Source organism: Dendronephthya gigantea, unplaced genomic scaffold (genome assembly GCF_004324835.1).
Source record: "Dendronephthya gigantea isolate DGI-Jeju-01 unplaced genomic scaffold, DenGig_1.0 000142F, whole genome shotgun sequence".
Classification (NCBI taxonomy): Eukaryota; Metazoa; Cnidaria; class Anthozoa; order Malacalcyonacea; family Nephtheidae; genus Dendronephthya; species Dendronephthya gigantea.
The window spans coordinates 306,526-322,833 of record NW_021163152.1 but is presented as its reverse complement, the minus strand read 5'-3'; the positions used below and the strand labels follow the sequence as shown (position 1 = coordinate 322,833).

The 16,308-nt window shown below is 36.8% G+C and overlaps 3 protein-coding genes across 4 annotated transcripts; 1 reads left to right on the top strand and 2 right to left on the bottom strand.

Moving 5' to 3' along the window:
* The first annotated feature begins 747 nt into the window (after positions 1-747).
* Positions 748-3,283, top strand: LOC114536687. Of its 2 annotated transcripts, XM_028558041.1 has the most exons (3): positions 748-1,326; positions 2,279-2,525; positions 2,635-2,968. In XM_028558041.1, the coding sequence occupies exons 1-3, from the start codon at positions 789-791 to the stop codon at positions 2,870-2,872; spliced, it is 1,023 nt and encodes a 340-aa protein (XP_028413842.1). In that variant the 5' UTR covers positions 748-788; the 3' UTR covers positions 2,873-2,968. The 2 variants fall into 2 exon arrangements, with proteins under 2 accessions (XP_028413842.1, XP_028413841.1); XM_028558040.1 differs by having other exon boundaries at positions 2,279-3,283.
* LOC114536664 lies at positions 3,007-6,721 on the bottom strand. Its single transcript, XM_028558015.1, has 3 exons — positions 6,218-6,721; positions 5,444-5,613; positions 3,007-5,247 (listed from the first exon to the last, which is right to left on the bottom strand). Exons 1-3 carry the CDS (start codon positions 6,719-6,721, stop codon positions 3,861-3,863), a joined length of 2,061 nt encoding a protein of 686 aa, XP_028413816.1. The 3' UTR covers positions 3,007-3,860.
* Positions 6,722-13,234: 6,513 nt separating this feature from the next.
* Positions 13,235-16,202, bottom strand: LOC114536663 (E3 ubiquitin-protein ligase TRIM33-like). The gene is made up of 4 exons (XM_028558014.1): positions 16,070-16,202; positions 13,872-14,873; positions 13,330-13,584; positions 13,235-13,245 (listed from the first exon to the last, which is right to left on the bottom strand). Exons 1-4 carry the CDS (start codon positions 16,200-16,202, stop codon positions 13,235-13,237), a joined length of 1,401 nt encoding a protein of 466 aa, XP_028413815.1.
* Between the last annotated feature and the right edge of the window lie 106 nt (positions 16,203-16,308).

The following is a 16,308-nucleotide window of genomic DNA, read 5'->3' as shown; positions in this document are numbered from 1 at the left end:
CTAAAACTACCTATTACAGGTACATCTTTTTTTTCACCCCCCCCCCAAGACAAAAGGTCTCTAAAATGGCCCTAGCTGTACACCCATACAGTTTTAAATTGCTTATGTACCCTCTACATGACTACATATTCCATGAAATTTATGAAAAGGTCACCTTGAACAATTCCATATATATTTTTTGCTCTGTTTGCTCTGAGGGAGCTAGACCAAGAAGACCAATTGTCCCTGATTAAGTAGGTAAATAATGTTTCTGATCGAGAACAGAACTGGGCATAAATATAAATATATTACCTTGTTGTAAATGTTGTTCATCTGACCACTCGAGATACATGGGGTGCGATAGTATATTTGGGTATTCGATGAGAACTTTCATGTTTTAATCTTTATATTAAGACTCTGTATGAAGTTGTGATGTTAGATGAGTATTAACATGAAATACTATGACGCGCTATTACCGTCAATATTCTGATTAACAAATATTAGTTCTGTCATATTTATATCGCTGCTAAGTTTATTTTTTCATTGACTCTTCGTTTAATAACCCTTCCATTTAATTTTATTATTTATCTGACTAGTTTTTATATTCGTTCTAATTGAAATTCATTTGCAAGTTTTGATATTCTTTCTAATTAAAAATTCTGTGCATGTTTTTTTTTATATTCGTTCTAATTAAAAATTCTGTGCATGTTTTTTTTATATTCGTTCTAATTGAAAATTCTGTTCGATCTGCATATTCTAGTTTTTAAAATATACAAACACATCGCAAAAGTTGGATTTTAAATAATAAAATGTCGACACGTCGCATAAATGTGGCCAGGGAACGCAATGAAATAGGCCTTACTAACTTCACACACTCTCTAAGATCGCTTTTTATTCAAATTCAACAAATTAACACACGAGAAATCGAATCTGAATACCTCGAAACATTACGATCTCACTTGGAGGACGCAATTGGTTCGTTGCAGTTACTAGTCGCGAGCATTGGACAAAGTCAGGATCAAATACTAGATGATTTTAAGATTATAATAACCACTGTCTTGAGACAATCGCGGATAATTTTAGAAGTAATTGTAACCTTAGAGCGACAGCAGAATTCTGAAGACAGAGCTGTGTCGTTCGTCTGCCCTACGACTACAGGTCAGGGACGAGGTCCTGGACGGCCTGCCTTAGTTATCCAACGTGAGCAAATTGAATTCCTTCGCGAATTGCACTTTTCATGGGCCAAGATCGCGCAGATACTCGGTATCAGTGAAAGTACCTTACGACGAAAAAGAGACGAGTTACAGTTATCCACCGATATCGAAGACAATTTTTCAGAATTATCAGGTACTGGTCATGAATAGCATACTGTCGTGAAAATGTGTCAAATGTCATGTTTGTGTTGTGTGTGTATTTTATATTCATATAGTTATATTCATTTATGTGGAAATAGAGTAACTTGAAAACAGGGGAAATAATGCGCGCAAACAAACGCACGTCCAACCACGAAGAAGGAAACCGCCTGTCCCACACGCTAACGCAAACGGATGGAAGAATGGGGGCAGTGCGGTTAGAGAGTTAACCGCGTTGCGGGAAAAAACATCCTGGGACGTGCATAAATTGCGCAAAGGAAATTGATGTCAAAATGGAATAATATCCCCTATAGCTTTAGTATAAATATATGTAGAATTGTAAACTTTAAGTTAGTGTTATTAGGAGAGTTGTATTGTGTGGTGTGTTGTCACCGTAACGTCAGAGTGAGTGTGTCTTTCTTAAGCGTGTCGTCTTAAGAGTATTGCGTCATCGACGTGCACTAAGTGTGTACAAAATATATACCTGTACATAGAGTGTTAATAAAAGTTAAAAATACAGTCCCCGAGTTGTGGTATTCGTTGAATCTGGTGCCAGCAGCAGCGTAACTTGCAGAGAGGCGAAGTTGCGCGACACATACATACGTTTTAATAGCCTCGACGCCAACTACAGAGCATATGTTGACAAACGACCTTAATACTATCTATAACCCATTCTCGAGTTCATCCCCGAGACATTTTATTCACTCTTATACCTTAGCCTCAAAGAAGATAAAAAGGCCGTTTTCACACTATAAATTACTTTATTACTCCAATCTCTTCATGCATGGAAACATACACCTGACATGCTGTAAAAAGTGAGTCAATGCGAAATAACTAGCCACAATAATAAAGGCTAATATTTATACTGTGATCGTGATTCATGATATGAATAAATAGGATTTTCAGAATTTCGTATTTAAATATATTTTACCTTTCGTTGCACATAGATAATCAATTAAAGGAAATAGCTACCGAAATTCGACGGGTTACTCCAAACATTGGTCAGCGGAGATTACAAGGAGCATTTAGGGCTAGAGGATTTAAAGTACAGCGAAGCAGAGTTCGACAATGCTTGCGCGAGTTGGACCCTCTGGGAACAGCGCTACGATGGAATGACACAATTTATCGTCGAAAGTATTCAGTACCTGCTCCCAATTCGTTATGGCATATTGACGGTAATCACAAACTTATCAGGTACAAATTAATTGAGCACTGTTGTGTTGATGGTTACTCAAGGCTTCTGATTTATGCACATGTAGCAAACAATAATCGAGCAAGTACTGTGCTGAACCTATTTCTGCAGGGTGTTTCCGAATATGGTCTTCCTTCAAGAGTCAGGAGCGACCATGGGCTTGAAAACATTGATGTTGCAAGGTACATGCTGGAAATGCGAGGACTTGATAGAGGGAGCATTATCACAGGTAGCTCTGTACACAACTGCAGGGTCGAAAGGGCTCATAAAGATGTTTACGCCGGTGTGCTCTGTCATTTTGCCGAGATTTTTGACAGGATGGAACTTGATGGCATTTTGGACATATTAAACGACGTTCACCTGTTTGCCTTACATTTTGTTTATATCCCGAGAATAAACAGATCGTTAAAGGAGTTTGTTTCACAATGGAACAATCATCGCATGTCTACTGAGAATAATTTATCTCCAATTCAGATGTACACAGACGGAACATTGCGGAACATGCACAGTGGACATACTGGGGTGGAGAGCATTTTGTCTGAAGTTGATATGGCCTATTATGGCTTTGACTTTGAAGGCCCATTTCCACTCGAAGATGAAGACTATCAGGTTTCTGTGCCAGAAATAGATATCCACATCTCGGAAGAAAATCTGAGGTATTTGAATGACAATTGTCACCCGTTAAATGACGATGGTCTGGAAGGGAGGCAAGAATATCTTAACTGCATGGGTATACTTGCCAACTGGCATTTGTAACGTGGTTAAATGGACGCTAATCCTAATCACAGTTATTTAGTAGTTGCCTTATTTTACGACTAAATGCATGTGCTAAAGTTGTATGTATAAATGTACTAAAGAACATTCAAAAAATTATACTCAAAGTCCAAAGTTCTGGAGTACCTGGTACTATAAATTCAACGACCGGACCACTTGCACAACCAATAAACAATCAATTGGTTTTACATAGTTTTCTAAAAATACATATAGAAGATCATGTATATCTACATAGAGCAGTATAAGACAAACTTTAGAACTTGCAACGCATTTTCTGTATGCAGACTATAAACTATAACGTCGTGTCAATATTGAGACCCAAACCTTTTGCAAATGTCAACATAAATGCGTTGAAGTTTGGAGTAAAGACTGCCTCGAGTAACATAATATTAACAGTGTAAATAACATCAATTTTTTAAAAAAATTAGTCGATATATGTTTCAAATAAAACTATTATCGTGTCTATGATAACTCAACGACCACATGCAATGACAGTTTTCCGTCTGTTCTGTATAGATACGTAGTTACCAGCAAAGGTATTACTAGCCAAATACCTAAACACTTTAAACCATATCCATTTCCCAATTATCCCCTGAAAGAATGTTATTAAACTCTTCTCGCAATTCGGGAAAGGACTGATACGTTGATGGAAGCTGCAATAAAGTATTGCATGTTCGAGCCATTGGCCTTCTCTCAAGACCAGTTAAATTAGTAAATGTCACTTGAATACCGTCAAATAGCATAAGTTCAGAACCACTGATGAATCGTACAAAGGTTGATAGCTTTTCAGGGTTGTCCAAACCCCTGATATATCGACGGAAAAATCCCAAACACTCTCTTTCTGCATCGGAATCTGGGTATGACTGAATGCATTTTGTTATCTTGCTGACAGATGGTTTTATCTGTTCATACACGTCCATGAGGGCTTTTGGATTTGGAAAGCTTTCTGCGAGGGGATGGATTATGGACTTCCAGCAATCTGTAACATACTGCGGCTTTTGGATAATTTCTTTATGCGCTATTTCTTGGATAATCTTTGCAATATTTTCCGGTGTAACGCGTGATCGGCAGTCATATATCTTCAACACGTCCAGAAGCTCGTTTAACTGATCTGTGTTTTCAAAATCTATGTCTCCAGTTAGGCTTTTCTCTATTACTCTTCTCTCATCTGCAGAAATGTACTGCATGAAAGACTGGATTAGGACACTTGGATCATTGATTGACAATTCTCCAAATAAAACATAGGACAAGAACGTTTTTGAAACAAGCAGTGGCAGGTACTGGCACATATGGTAGCCCTTAAGAAGCACCCTTGCGATAGCTTCCCAGTCAGCTCTATTGTAATCATGCCTTATATATGGCACTCGTTCATTCTCGCCAATGAGAAGTGAATCATACACATCTTTCCAGAAAAGACTAATAACATCTCTCACCACTCCGATTCCAGCTCCTTTCTCTTCGTTCCCTCTTCCATCAATAAACACAAATGTAAGATTGCAGTCCATAATAGACTGTTCCTTGAATGCAGTGATCATATCTTTTTTAACATTTAATCTGTGTATCTTGATTACTTTATATGGTTGCTGGACTATAGGAATTGCCTCATTAGGCCCATCATGATAATCTTCATTCCCCACCATCATATCTGATACATCTACAAGACTGGTACCACATTCCATTTCAGCTGAAGAAGTATCTGATACATTTTGCCCACTTGTAGTACTGCTGCTACATACTGTTTCCACTGTGAGCATTTCTGTTGGACAACTATTGTTACCCATTACTATCTCCTGTATGTTGTCCGGAATTTCATCAGCATTAAAATGAGGCGAGTTCATAGCTGCTGGCAACTCATTAACAAAATTTGTAAATTGCTGTTGTTGAAGTAAAGAACTCTCTCTTGTTAAAGTATGTGTCTCACAATTAGTATCATCAATACGTCCACTTTCACTATTATAAAACATAAGAAGCAATGAAAGTATATAAGTAAAGTCCTTTGAAGTGAACTTCTATGTAACTTTTTTATTGTACTGACCTTGTGATTTAAATTACAACAAGATAATCAAAATTTGCAGATAAAATAAAGCTTCATTTACTCCTTTGGTACTGATTATCAATTAAATACAAAAAAATTATGCTAATTTACCTTTCACTAAAAGTGAATTGCTGAAGTTCTTCATCATCCTCATCCTCTTCGGCCAATGGAAACTTTGACCTCACATATACTGCCCCTTGCCCAGCCATTTTGATAACTCTTTCTGAGTTCAATTGAACTCCATCTGCGAATTTCGGTTTAATTAACTTGCCATAGCAAGGCTATAAATACAAATGTGGGTAAATAATAATAAAAACACATTACAACAAAACAAAGAACTTCTATTTCTACATTACTGCATGAGAACATTCAACATAAAATGTTACACCTAAGTAAGGTGAGGTTTGTTTGAACTGTTTTAACATAATTACAAGGTAAGATGGTGTCAGGATAAGTATTAACATAAGATTTGGACATGCATCAAAGCTGACCAATATTGCCCTGTCAGCATGTGTCAGGAGAGATTTCTTTAACACTTTTTACCCTTTTTCAATTTTATGACCTTGCCTGGCTTGCAATTAGAAGCATAACTTCCCCCCTGATTAATTATTGCAATACTGCAAGAGCTGGACTTTTCTAACACTTTGTAGGGTTGTCAACCCTGTCAACCCAAATCAGAAATGTTCATAATCTTTAATGGTGCTCCATTATAGGCATTAATGAAGCATGTAGGCATTCATTAAATTCAAACCAAGTTTAATTTCGGATTATTTTTACATGGTGCCTAATACACTCTGTTTTCATACTTTGCCCAAACGGGGGGAGCGATTAGTATTAGCTGACATTATAAAGTAAACACATATAAAATTAAAGAACTATTCATACCTTCACAAATTCGAAATTTATTACTTGGGGAAATTGTTTCATTATTTCACGTTTAAGCGTCATCTCATCCCAGTCTTTGTTGAATGGAAATTCGTGGCAAACTAGCTGTCTTTCTTCCAGCTTAACCCGACTGTTATGTGTTGGTACTTTTTCAACATCAGGGGAAGGAAGAAGAACCAAGTCTTTATAAATTATCATTTTTTTTGGTCTGCCTTGAGGTGGTCTTCCTTTTGTTCTTTTGGAAACCCTGCCGCTTCTTGGAGGAATACGACTTTGCCGAGCAGCGATAGTTGGAAAACACGTTTGAAGACGCGATTGAATTGACTCTGGAGTTACTGGAATAGTCGATGTCTGGGTTTCTGTACTGTTGTTAACGTTCATGCTCTCAGTTAATCTAGGAGATATATTGCTAGCAAAGCCAGGCTGTAAATGACCTAGCGCCTGTAAGGCATTTGCAGCAGCTATACAAGCTGTATTAATCTCGTTCGCCATATTGTTCGCCATGTTGGTTTGCGATTTGCGAGAACGTCGTCACCACATTCACCACATGCACATAATTTTTAATTAGAACGAATATATAAACTGGGAAATGAATTTTAATTAGAACGAATATAAAAAAAACATGCACAAAATTTTTAATTAGAAAGAATATCAAAACTTGCAAATGAATTTTAATTAGAACGAATATAAAAACTTGTCAAATTAATAATAAACGAAGAGTCAATGAAAAAATAAACTTAGCAGCAATATAAATATAACAGAACGAATATTTGTTAATCAGAATATTGACGGGAATAGCGCGTCATAAAATACGATATGTAAATTTACCAGGAAAAAGGTAAAATAAGATATGCTCGGGAATCTTTCCCCGCTATAGGACCATTTCCTCTCGAACACTTTCTCAGGTACTTCAATATATCCCATATGCGAACAAACCAATGAGACTTGAGAAGGTTATTCGAAGTAAGTAATCCCGATCGGATAAGCTATTTTCGGACTTTTCGCGCTTTTCCCGAGATTTTCTTAGTTTTTTTTTACAAACACTTGTCATCGGGAAGTCTTTTCAGCCGAATAGCACTTTAATCTAACATAAATGGATCCCTTTGTTAAAAAAAAACTTGAGGAGTGGAATCTTTCTTGCCTTGAAAATGTATTTGAAGGTAAGGTTTTTTGTTTTTTTCTTTTTTTCCGCATTTACAACCACAACTAAAACACTTCATATATTTGGAAGTCATTTACTGAATAATGAAAAGCGATGAAAAATATAAAAAATATACGTTTTTAAACAATTTCTCATTGACAAATGCTAATAATTGGTAATGTTCAAACTACGTGGTACTATTTTAACATGTGCTGTAATTCAGTCTAAGCCGTTACACAGAGTTTTTAAGGGCATTTTCCAAAACGTAAGTCACAAAACGCCACTTTAGCCCATTGGTGGCATTGGCATTTTAATACCAATTTGAACTTCAGTTTCAGCCTGATTTGGAAGGTAACATATTTTTACAATTGGATATTTTTTCAGAAAACATGATTGATCAAGAATCCCTCCTTTTACTCAATGAAGAGACAGTCAAAGAAATGGTCTCCGCTATTGGACCGCGACAAAAGCTTTTATACAAGCTTCAAGAAGAAAAGGTATAAAGCATATTTGAACTGAAATAAACGCTTAACTGAACTACTCATAGAAAACTATTTAAACCAGGCAAACAATGGGTTATATCTGTTCCATATGTAATCAATCAGTTATTGGGAATGCGAACTCCCTTATTTGGCATATTAGAAATCGACATGCTCTCGAAGAACATTTGATGAGAATATTCGAAGTGTATACAGCAAACAACAGCTGAACATCACGTGTTTTATGTAGAACGAAGTTTGGCTGTGAATAGCCAGTTATAAATCTTCAATCTCTTTACACCTAGGTTGAAAGAAAGCTCCATTTTAATATGATTTATCGGATTAGGATATCATGGCCGTAAAACGCCATATTGCCACTGGGTTTAAATTTACTATATTTGCGAATTTGTCAGTTTATCATATTCTACAACAGTTCCAAAGATTTACTTGCTTTTAAATTCCGATTTTCGTGTTGGACGGGATAGTAAAGCGAAGAAATACGATCATACTGTCATACATTTGATGAGAATATTCGAAGTGTATAGAGCAAACAACAGCTGAAATCATGTGTTTTATGTAGAACGAAGTTTGGCTGTGAATAGCCATTTATAAATCTTCAATCCCGTTTACACCTAGGTTGAAAGAAAGCTCCATTTTAATGAGATTTATCGAACTAGGATATCATGGCAGTAAAACGCCATATTGCCACTGGATTTAGATTTACTATATTTGCGAATTTTGTCAGTTTATATTATTCTACAACAATTCAAAGATTTACTTGCCTTTTAAATTCTGATTTTCCTGTTGGACGGGATAGTGAAGCGAAGAAATACGATCAAGTGTATAGAGCAAACAACAGCTGAACATCACGTGTTTTATGTAGAACGAAGTTTGGCTGTGAATAGCCATTTATAAATCTTCAATCCCCTTTACATCTACGTTGAAAGAAAGCTCCATTTTAATAAGATTTATGGAACTAGGATATCATGGCCGTAAAACGCCATATTGCCACTGGATTTAAATTTACTATATTTGCAAATTTGTCAGTTTATCATATTCTACAACAGTTCCAAAGATTTACTTGCCTTTTCAATTCCGATTTTCCTTTTGGACGGGATAGTTGACCCATTCAAGAGAGATGTAAGAGTATTATTTAATTTTGACTTATCCGCCGTTTAAGCTATAAATGGCCTTGATATATAACATTACGTCTCTGCCAATGTGGCTATATAGAAATAATATGATATACCGAACTTTTGTAGTTTTGATCGTACTTCGGTATCATAGTAAGAACTTGTTTTGAAAGCACCATATATATGTATATATATGTATCAAATAAATTGCACGTAAATAAAGGCCGTCAGGCCCACGAATAATTAAAGACAATACAAAGATCACAAATCGTTGTGAATTTTTTCTGTAAACCTGCGCTTACGGAACAGATCTCCGAGCCTTTGAGATTATGATGATAAATTTTCTGGTACTTAACTGAACCTTTCTTGGGAAAGGTCGGGTCTAGAAATGCGCATGTTGTTAAATTTTCAATTTTTACGTCCGTACTGCAAAAGCTCACTCACGCAAGAATCATCGTGATCGAGTTTCATGATTAAAACTCCATGAGTGAGTAAAAACTTAAAACAACACGAACAGTTCAAATAACAAGATTTTTGGTTGTTTTTACAAAACGAATTTATAAAGAGAAATGAATGTGGTTCAACCGATTTCATGATTTCATATTATTTTTTTTACCATCTGTTTACAGAATATGCTCTGATTAAAACGCTATTGTAAAAAAGCAATTTGTATACAATAATTGTGTCAAGACAGAAAAAAGTCAAAGACATATTATACACGCTACAATACTTTAAGTAGGCTACTTGTGTTGTGGTATATTATGTGTTGGCCATCGTTTTCAAAGATTGCAAAACGTTTCTAACTCTGTCTTATAGATTTTGAGCATTGCAGTAAATACCATGCACTGCGTGCGGAAAGTACAATATTCCTACTAATAGACCTCAGCTTGTATGCAAATTAACCCATTTCAGATGTTGTGACGATCATTGCTAGGAGAGTGCAGGAAAATTTTGAAATATACATAGGCCTCTGAAATGGCCGCAAATGCCTCTCAATTTAAGGATTTTTGGGAAATAGTAGATAGTACTTTGTAAAGTTTCCAGCATGTTTCGCGCTCATAATACAAACATTAAACAATAATTATAACCATGCTTTGGTTATCATGTGAAATATTTTGATATGGATAACCACGCTGTTTTAATGGTCAAATGCTTGTCCTATGTAAAGTTGCAAGCATGTTTCGTGCTCATATACAAACATTAAACAATATAACCATGCTTTGGTTATGATGTCAAATATTTTGATATGGATGGCCACGCAGGTTAAATGGTCTAATTCTGGTGCTATGTAAAGTTTCTATGTAATGTTTGATGCTCATATACAAACATTTATATAAAGTTGCAACTTGCAAACATCGAATATGGGCCATGGTCGAACACGCCGGAAAACGGTACACTCAACCACGGTCGAATGTACGAAAAAAACGATACATTCGGCCATGGTCGAATATACCGGAAAACGGTACACTCGACCATGGTCGGATATACGGAAAAAACGGTACATTCGAGCATGGTCTAATACACCAGAAAACGGTATACTCGACCATGGTCGGATATACGGAAAAATTAAAAACGGTACAATACCGGAAAATATAACCATGCATTGGAAAAAACGGTACATTCGACCATGCATGGTCGAATACACCGGAAAACGGTATACTCGACCATAGTCGAGTATGGCCGGAAAAGTCGACCATGGTCGAATACGCCGGAAAACGGTATACTCGACCATGGCCGATTATACCAGAAAATAAAACCATGCATTGGTTATGATGTCAAATATTTTGATATGGATAACCACGCTGTTTTAATGGTCAAATACTTGTCCTTTTTGTCTCTGTTTTTTCTATTTTGGCCAAACATATGTACTGAACATAACTAATTTCAATCCCTTTGTAAACACGGCGGATTTATTACGACAGATATCGTTAGAAATTAGCTAGAATACTCATTTTCTTGAATTGGTTATTAAAATATACGTTGAAGAAGTAAAAGTTACGATAGTATTCAAAATAAGATACACTACATATACTTGTAAGCAAAAAATACAAAGTGCTAAAAATATTGCTTGTAAATTTGAGCAAACTAAAAAATATTTGAAATTAAAGACTAATTACGAAAAAATTATTGATGGGGCTAAAGCCCAGAGAGCCACCCTGCTCCGCGGTCCCTGGTAACGTCAGAGCCACCGACTTGGACCGCTATTTGCCGACCAGTCCATGCAGATGGATAGAGCAGCTGTTTGGGTACCTCTGCAGTCCGCCAAATTTAAAAATATATTGCCCAAAATTTTGGCCGTGTTCTCTCAACGAACTTATAAAATCGCTCACATTCATACGAACATTTCGATTTGGATTGCTGATGAATTCACGTGTAATTATAGCAAGAAATTTTGTCTTTCGTATTCCTGATGTGAATTTTCCTGTACGGTCCAGATTTTTTCTGCAGTTGCACTTCATAAAATATCATCAGTCTCATTAGGCAGTTCAACCATACAAAGCGTATATAATTATACACAATTGAACACAGTTGGTTGGCGGAACGTAGAAGCACCCAAAGTAAGTAATTCGATCATCATATTGATACAGAGGTCGGCAAATAGTGGGCAACATCCAGGGCAACGGCAATTTTAGGTGTTGTACTTTTGCTATATGTATTTTATAGTAAAAGTTAAAGGCCATTATTGTTGAAAATTATATGTAAATTAGTTTATATGCAAATCACCATGTCGCAAATTTCTGGTAATTATAGCCAATAAAACGTAACCATTTCAGACCATGTGACTTGAAATGGGTTAATTTGCATACAAGCTGAAAAGGTCTATTGTATGTAGCATTCCGAAAAGTGTTTAGGACAAATCAATAAAGTGGGTATAGCTACAGTCCAGAAATAACCTAACAAAAACCGCAGTTCGATCTAGGTTAACTGCGTTGAGCGCGATGTTGAACCTTGGCCGTCGAATTCGGTCTCGTTCGCTCAGCTGATAGCTCTCGTGTGCGGCGGGCTTTAGGATCGAAATCACACACAATCACAGAATCTAGGTCTTGATTGAGCGAATAAAGAAGTGAATTTGATTTCCCAATCAATCAGTTTGCCGTGTGAGCGAGCTTTTATTAAACCTAGAAGTGTTGAAGACTCCAAACTATGGTAACTACACTCCTTTGGTATGAACAGAGCAGTTCTATAGGTGCTTTTTTTTGGTATATACAGATATTAGAAATGGTTTCACTCTAGGCTGTCTGATTTTACACAAGAACTCAACGCACCCTGAATCTAAAATTATTCTGAATGAATCAGCATTGACATTGTTAATGAAAGAAGATAGTCACGTGAGGCTATATCTAATCTAAAGCAAGTAAATAATGTCAGTTTTCAGCGGAAGACTTCAATTTCAGTTGTTTTGAAACGGTACTGACCAGCAAGAAGGTTCCTTGCAGCTGCACTTTGATAGACATAACCTGCAGGAAGTTGATAAGTAGAGCCCAGGTTGCTGAATGATAGAGTATCACGAGGATTGTTTCGAATGTGCAAATCATGACCTCCGCCAAAAGTTGTCCCATAAGAAGAGCGACAGTAGACTGCATGCTGCTCCTGACCTTGCTTGATGTTGCAGATAAACGGACCAAGGTTGTCCCGGTTTCGTAAAGAGAATAAAAATGACGAACTGGAGTGACGATATGTATTTCCTTGAACGGCAAAAAACATTCAACAAAATTTCATTTTGAAAAGTTAGAATTAGGCCCTAAAGATATTTTTTTAAAATATTACCGCGATACATTTTTCTACAAAACGATAAATAGGTAGTTGCATCGCGGTTTCTTGAGCGAAATTGCCCTGTTTTAGCAGTTGAAACAATTAATTTAAAAGGGCTACGAAATTTAACGAAATTGCACGATATTCTCTATAATCACAAAGCAGAGCGTGTAGCGCTTGCTAGAACGTCTGTCATCAATTGTGTCCCCTTTTTTATGCAATTTCCTTAACAGAAAAATGGCGGACCCTATGCGTATGTGCAATTTCACATGTTTATTTATGTTTACTTTTACACCTTTATGTTTATATCCTATCATAGGATAGCCAGGATAACTTGGACTTCTTTTGAGTAATTCATAATGGAACAGAATGAATTAAGTCGTGCAATTAATGCGAAAATCATACGAGTGTTTACAAAATCAACCGACTGCGTACCGAGAGATTGATTGGTTACCCGCGAGTAGGTTTTTTGCAAAAATTTTACGACTTAATTCGTTCTATTACTTATTGATTATATATCTTCTGTAATCAAAAGATACAATTTATTCAACTTAAATTAGTGAAAAAGCGATCTTATATCACATCCTCTCTTCCCATCTTTCATACCTGACACCCAGTTTTGATCGGTGTATCCACCAAAGATACAATTATTGGCCTTCACCAAAACCACAGTCGGTCCTTTATTGTCACAATGTGAGTGAAAATCCTGGGCCATCCAACCATCTCTAGAAGCACGGTAACAGAGATCGAATTTACACTTGCTTCCCAACCATTCTTGTAGTTGTTTCATTAGAGAAACCTCTCCATTTAAAATATTCGATGAACTTAGATTTGCCTCGATTGACGACACTGTCGAATCACCTGTACAATAAAAGATAAAATTGTCACTAGTCTTCCAAACAAAACTTTCCCCCAGACCCCTATAGGGCCCATTGGGCTCCAGGTGACGGTAGAAGGCACCCGTCCTCCACATTCACCTCTACATCGCAAAATTCTAAAACAGAAGTCTCCAAAATCATAATATCATATTTATCATGCACGAAAAAGCGGGTTGTTTCAAGAAATTAGATCCTCTTACAGGATACAGCCTACAGCCCCGACACTCTAGGAAATATACATTATTCTGGTGGTAATGATTGAGCATATACCTTCAATGTGCCCAATTATACTAACAATTTCATCCACATTGATGCTACCAATATCACCAGGTACGAACCGAATGCCTCCATCATTTACTGGGGTCAGATCCTTCGGTTGTTCGCTTCTCAGCTTCTCAATATTTTCATCAATCACTTTTTGCAATGAGAGAATTTCTTCAACACTTCCTCTTTTTAAGAGATTTCTTGGCAAGGAAACTGAAGCTTGTACTTTATCAAGGAAATCTTTAATTCCATCGTGTTGCCCGCTCAGTTCACTGTACAATTCTTTATAAAACTTGTCCACTTCCTCGTTCATTTTCTTCGCTCTTTCACAGAGTTCATCGGTTATAATCTTTAAAATATTTTGTTTCTGCTCTTCGATTTGGTCTTTGGCAGACTCAGCATTCTTTTTGAGAGCCTTCATCACCTCACAGACGTTTTTTAACGCGCCCTTCCCTTCCGATACTTTTTCATCAAGGATCGTGGAGCTTGACTGCAAGGTTTCTCTTTGTTTTTGTGCATCACCGCTCACTGCCATACAAGAATGCTCTGGTTTCTGGTGATTTAACACGACACAGTCGATACAGCAAAGTTCCTTGCAAGTCTCACAATAATATTTAAGCATTTCTCCTTCGTGTTTCGCGCAGTAAAGCTTTCTCTTAATCTTAACTTGACTTTCTGGATTGATCAATTCTTCCATGGACAGAACATCGTGACTTGCTTGCTTCATCGTCACCAGCCAACTGCCATGGGCATCCGAACATTTCTTGCAAAAAAACACCTCACATGTCGCGCAGTGATTGATGGCAGGTTCTTGGCAACGTGAACATGCGGTGGACGCTTTTGCCTTTTGTTGAATCGCCATATTTTCCAACATGTTTTTAATAAAACAGTTGCTCGCCATTCCACTGATATCTTGGTTTGTTTTGAGCGTGAACTCTGAGTGACATCGGGGACATGGAAATGTCTCAATGTTCTGATCCTCACCACGGAGGCGTTCAACATACTTCACTAAACAATAAAGCACAAACAAATACAATAAATACACCACTATATGAAATTAGCAAATGCATTTGTTTGGCGAATTTTCACAACTCGTCGTAAATCAGTAAAAATCGTACGAAAAGAAGTAAATTAATAATCTTTATATATTAAAACAAAGAGAATTGCGAAGACCATTATGTTGGCCTAATTATCAAGCACTTGCCTAGTGCGGCCCCTATCATTGGCCTGATCGTCAGGCGTTGGCCTCGTGTTATTGGCCCGCAAGAAAAGTTATGCAGGCGATAGATATTCATGAGTCATAACTGCATCACAAAAACAGAAACGAAAATTATTCAACGGTCGATAATATTTTCTGTATTTTACCAAAAACTCACGCTTTTTGCAAATTTGTGCCCAGATACTACAGCATGTGACATCATGTGCAAAGGCAATCGCTGACAAAAGTGAAATTGATTATATAATCACATCTAAACGGTGGTGTCGCCAGCATGTTTTTTCACTATTAATTTATTTTCAAATTATTGTTTCAATGTAAAACGCGAGTGTGAAGCTGACGACGCCACTGTATATAAATGTAACATTCGTTATCCGTAATTGAACAAATATTTGATATAATTATATAGCCAGCCACATAATTTTCAATTCATGTCGACGGAAGGGATGTGGAATGTATATTACCTATGCCCGGTAAAGCAAAAGTACGTACGCAATAATTACATAACGCATTTAAGCTGTGTAGCTGGGTTTCAGTCACGTGACAGGTCTAGCACTTGGGGTCAACTCCAATATTTATCAAATCAAGTAAAATATTCCTTGTAGGTTTTGACCTAATGTTGAGTAGATGCTATGTGCAATTTAACGAAATTTGCTCTCTTCCACAAGGCATAATTCGGCAATATGCATGTCTTAAGTCGACCACCAAGTGTTTCGCTATGTATTTAGTAGTCTTGAGTGAGACCCACTTATTAGGAGAGCTTCAATTTTAATGTATGAGATATTCTTACAAGCCATAGTCCGAATCAAACGGGTTACTTGTGTCCATTGCATGTCATCACTGCGCGCTCAAGATTAAAGGTTTTAATGACAATCTCGAACATCGTATAAATAAAAATACCGTATTAAAACCGATAAAGCGTATGACACGGTCTAATTCGTATGGCACGGGACATTCATATAAACAAAATATACTGAAACTTTGATACCTAAACATCCTTTACAGAAATCATGAAGGCAAGTTAAGCTTCTTGGATCATGTAAAATATTCGAGCACAACGAACACGTGAGAAGATCTTTGATATCGTCTTTAGGACCAACGTCGGATGCAACATTTGCCATTTCAGTTTTACTTATTTATATTCTCTGGATCAAATCACAACATCAAATTTCTGCAAGCGGCCGCCACGTTTCCCCTCATCAAAATTGCGAAATTTTTCCCGGAAGT

Coding starts and splice junctions, on each gene's coding strand:
- LOC114536687 (XM_028558040.1), top strand. CDS start 789: ATGTCGACACGTCGCATAAATGTGGCCAGGGAACGCAATGAAATAGGC. Junction 1,327..2,278: donor CAATTTTTCAGAATTATCAG/GTACTGGTCATG, acceptor CGTTGCACATAG/ATAATCAATTAAAGGAAATA.
- LOC114536664 (XM_028558015.1), bottom strand. CDS start 6,721: ATGGCGAACAATATGGCGAACGAGATTAATACAGCTTGTATAGCTGCT. Junction 5,614..6,217: donor TAAATTTCGAATTTGTGAAG/GTATGAATAGTT, acceptor TTGTATTTATAG/CCTTGCTATGGCAAGTTAAT. Junction 5,248..5,443: donor CAATTCACTTTTAGTGAAAG/GTAAATTAGCAT, acceptor GTTTTATAATAG/TGAAAGTGGACGTATTGATG.
- LOC114536663 (XM_028558014.1), bottom strand. CDS start 16,202: ATGGCAAATGTTGCATCCGACGTTGGTCCTAAAGACGATATCAAAGAT. Junction 14,874..16,069: donor TTTCTGTAAAGGATGTTTAG/GTATCAAAGTTT, acceptor TTTATTGTTTAG/TGAAGTATGTTGAACGCCTC. Junction 13,585..13,871: donor TATAATTGGGCACATTGAAG/GTATATGCTCAA, acceptor TTTATTGTACAG/GTGATTCGACAGTGTCGTCA.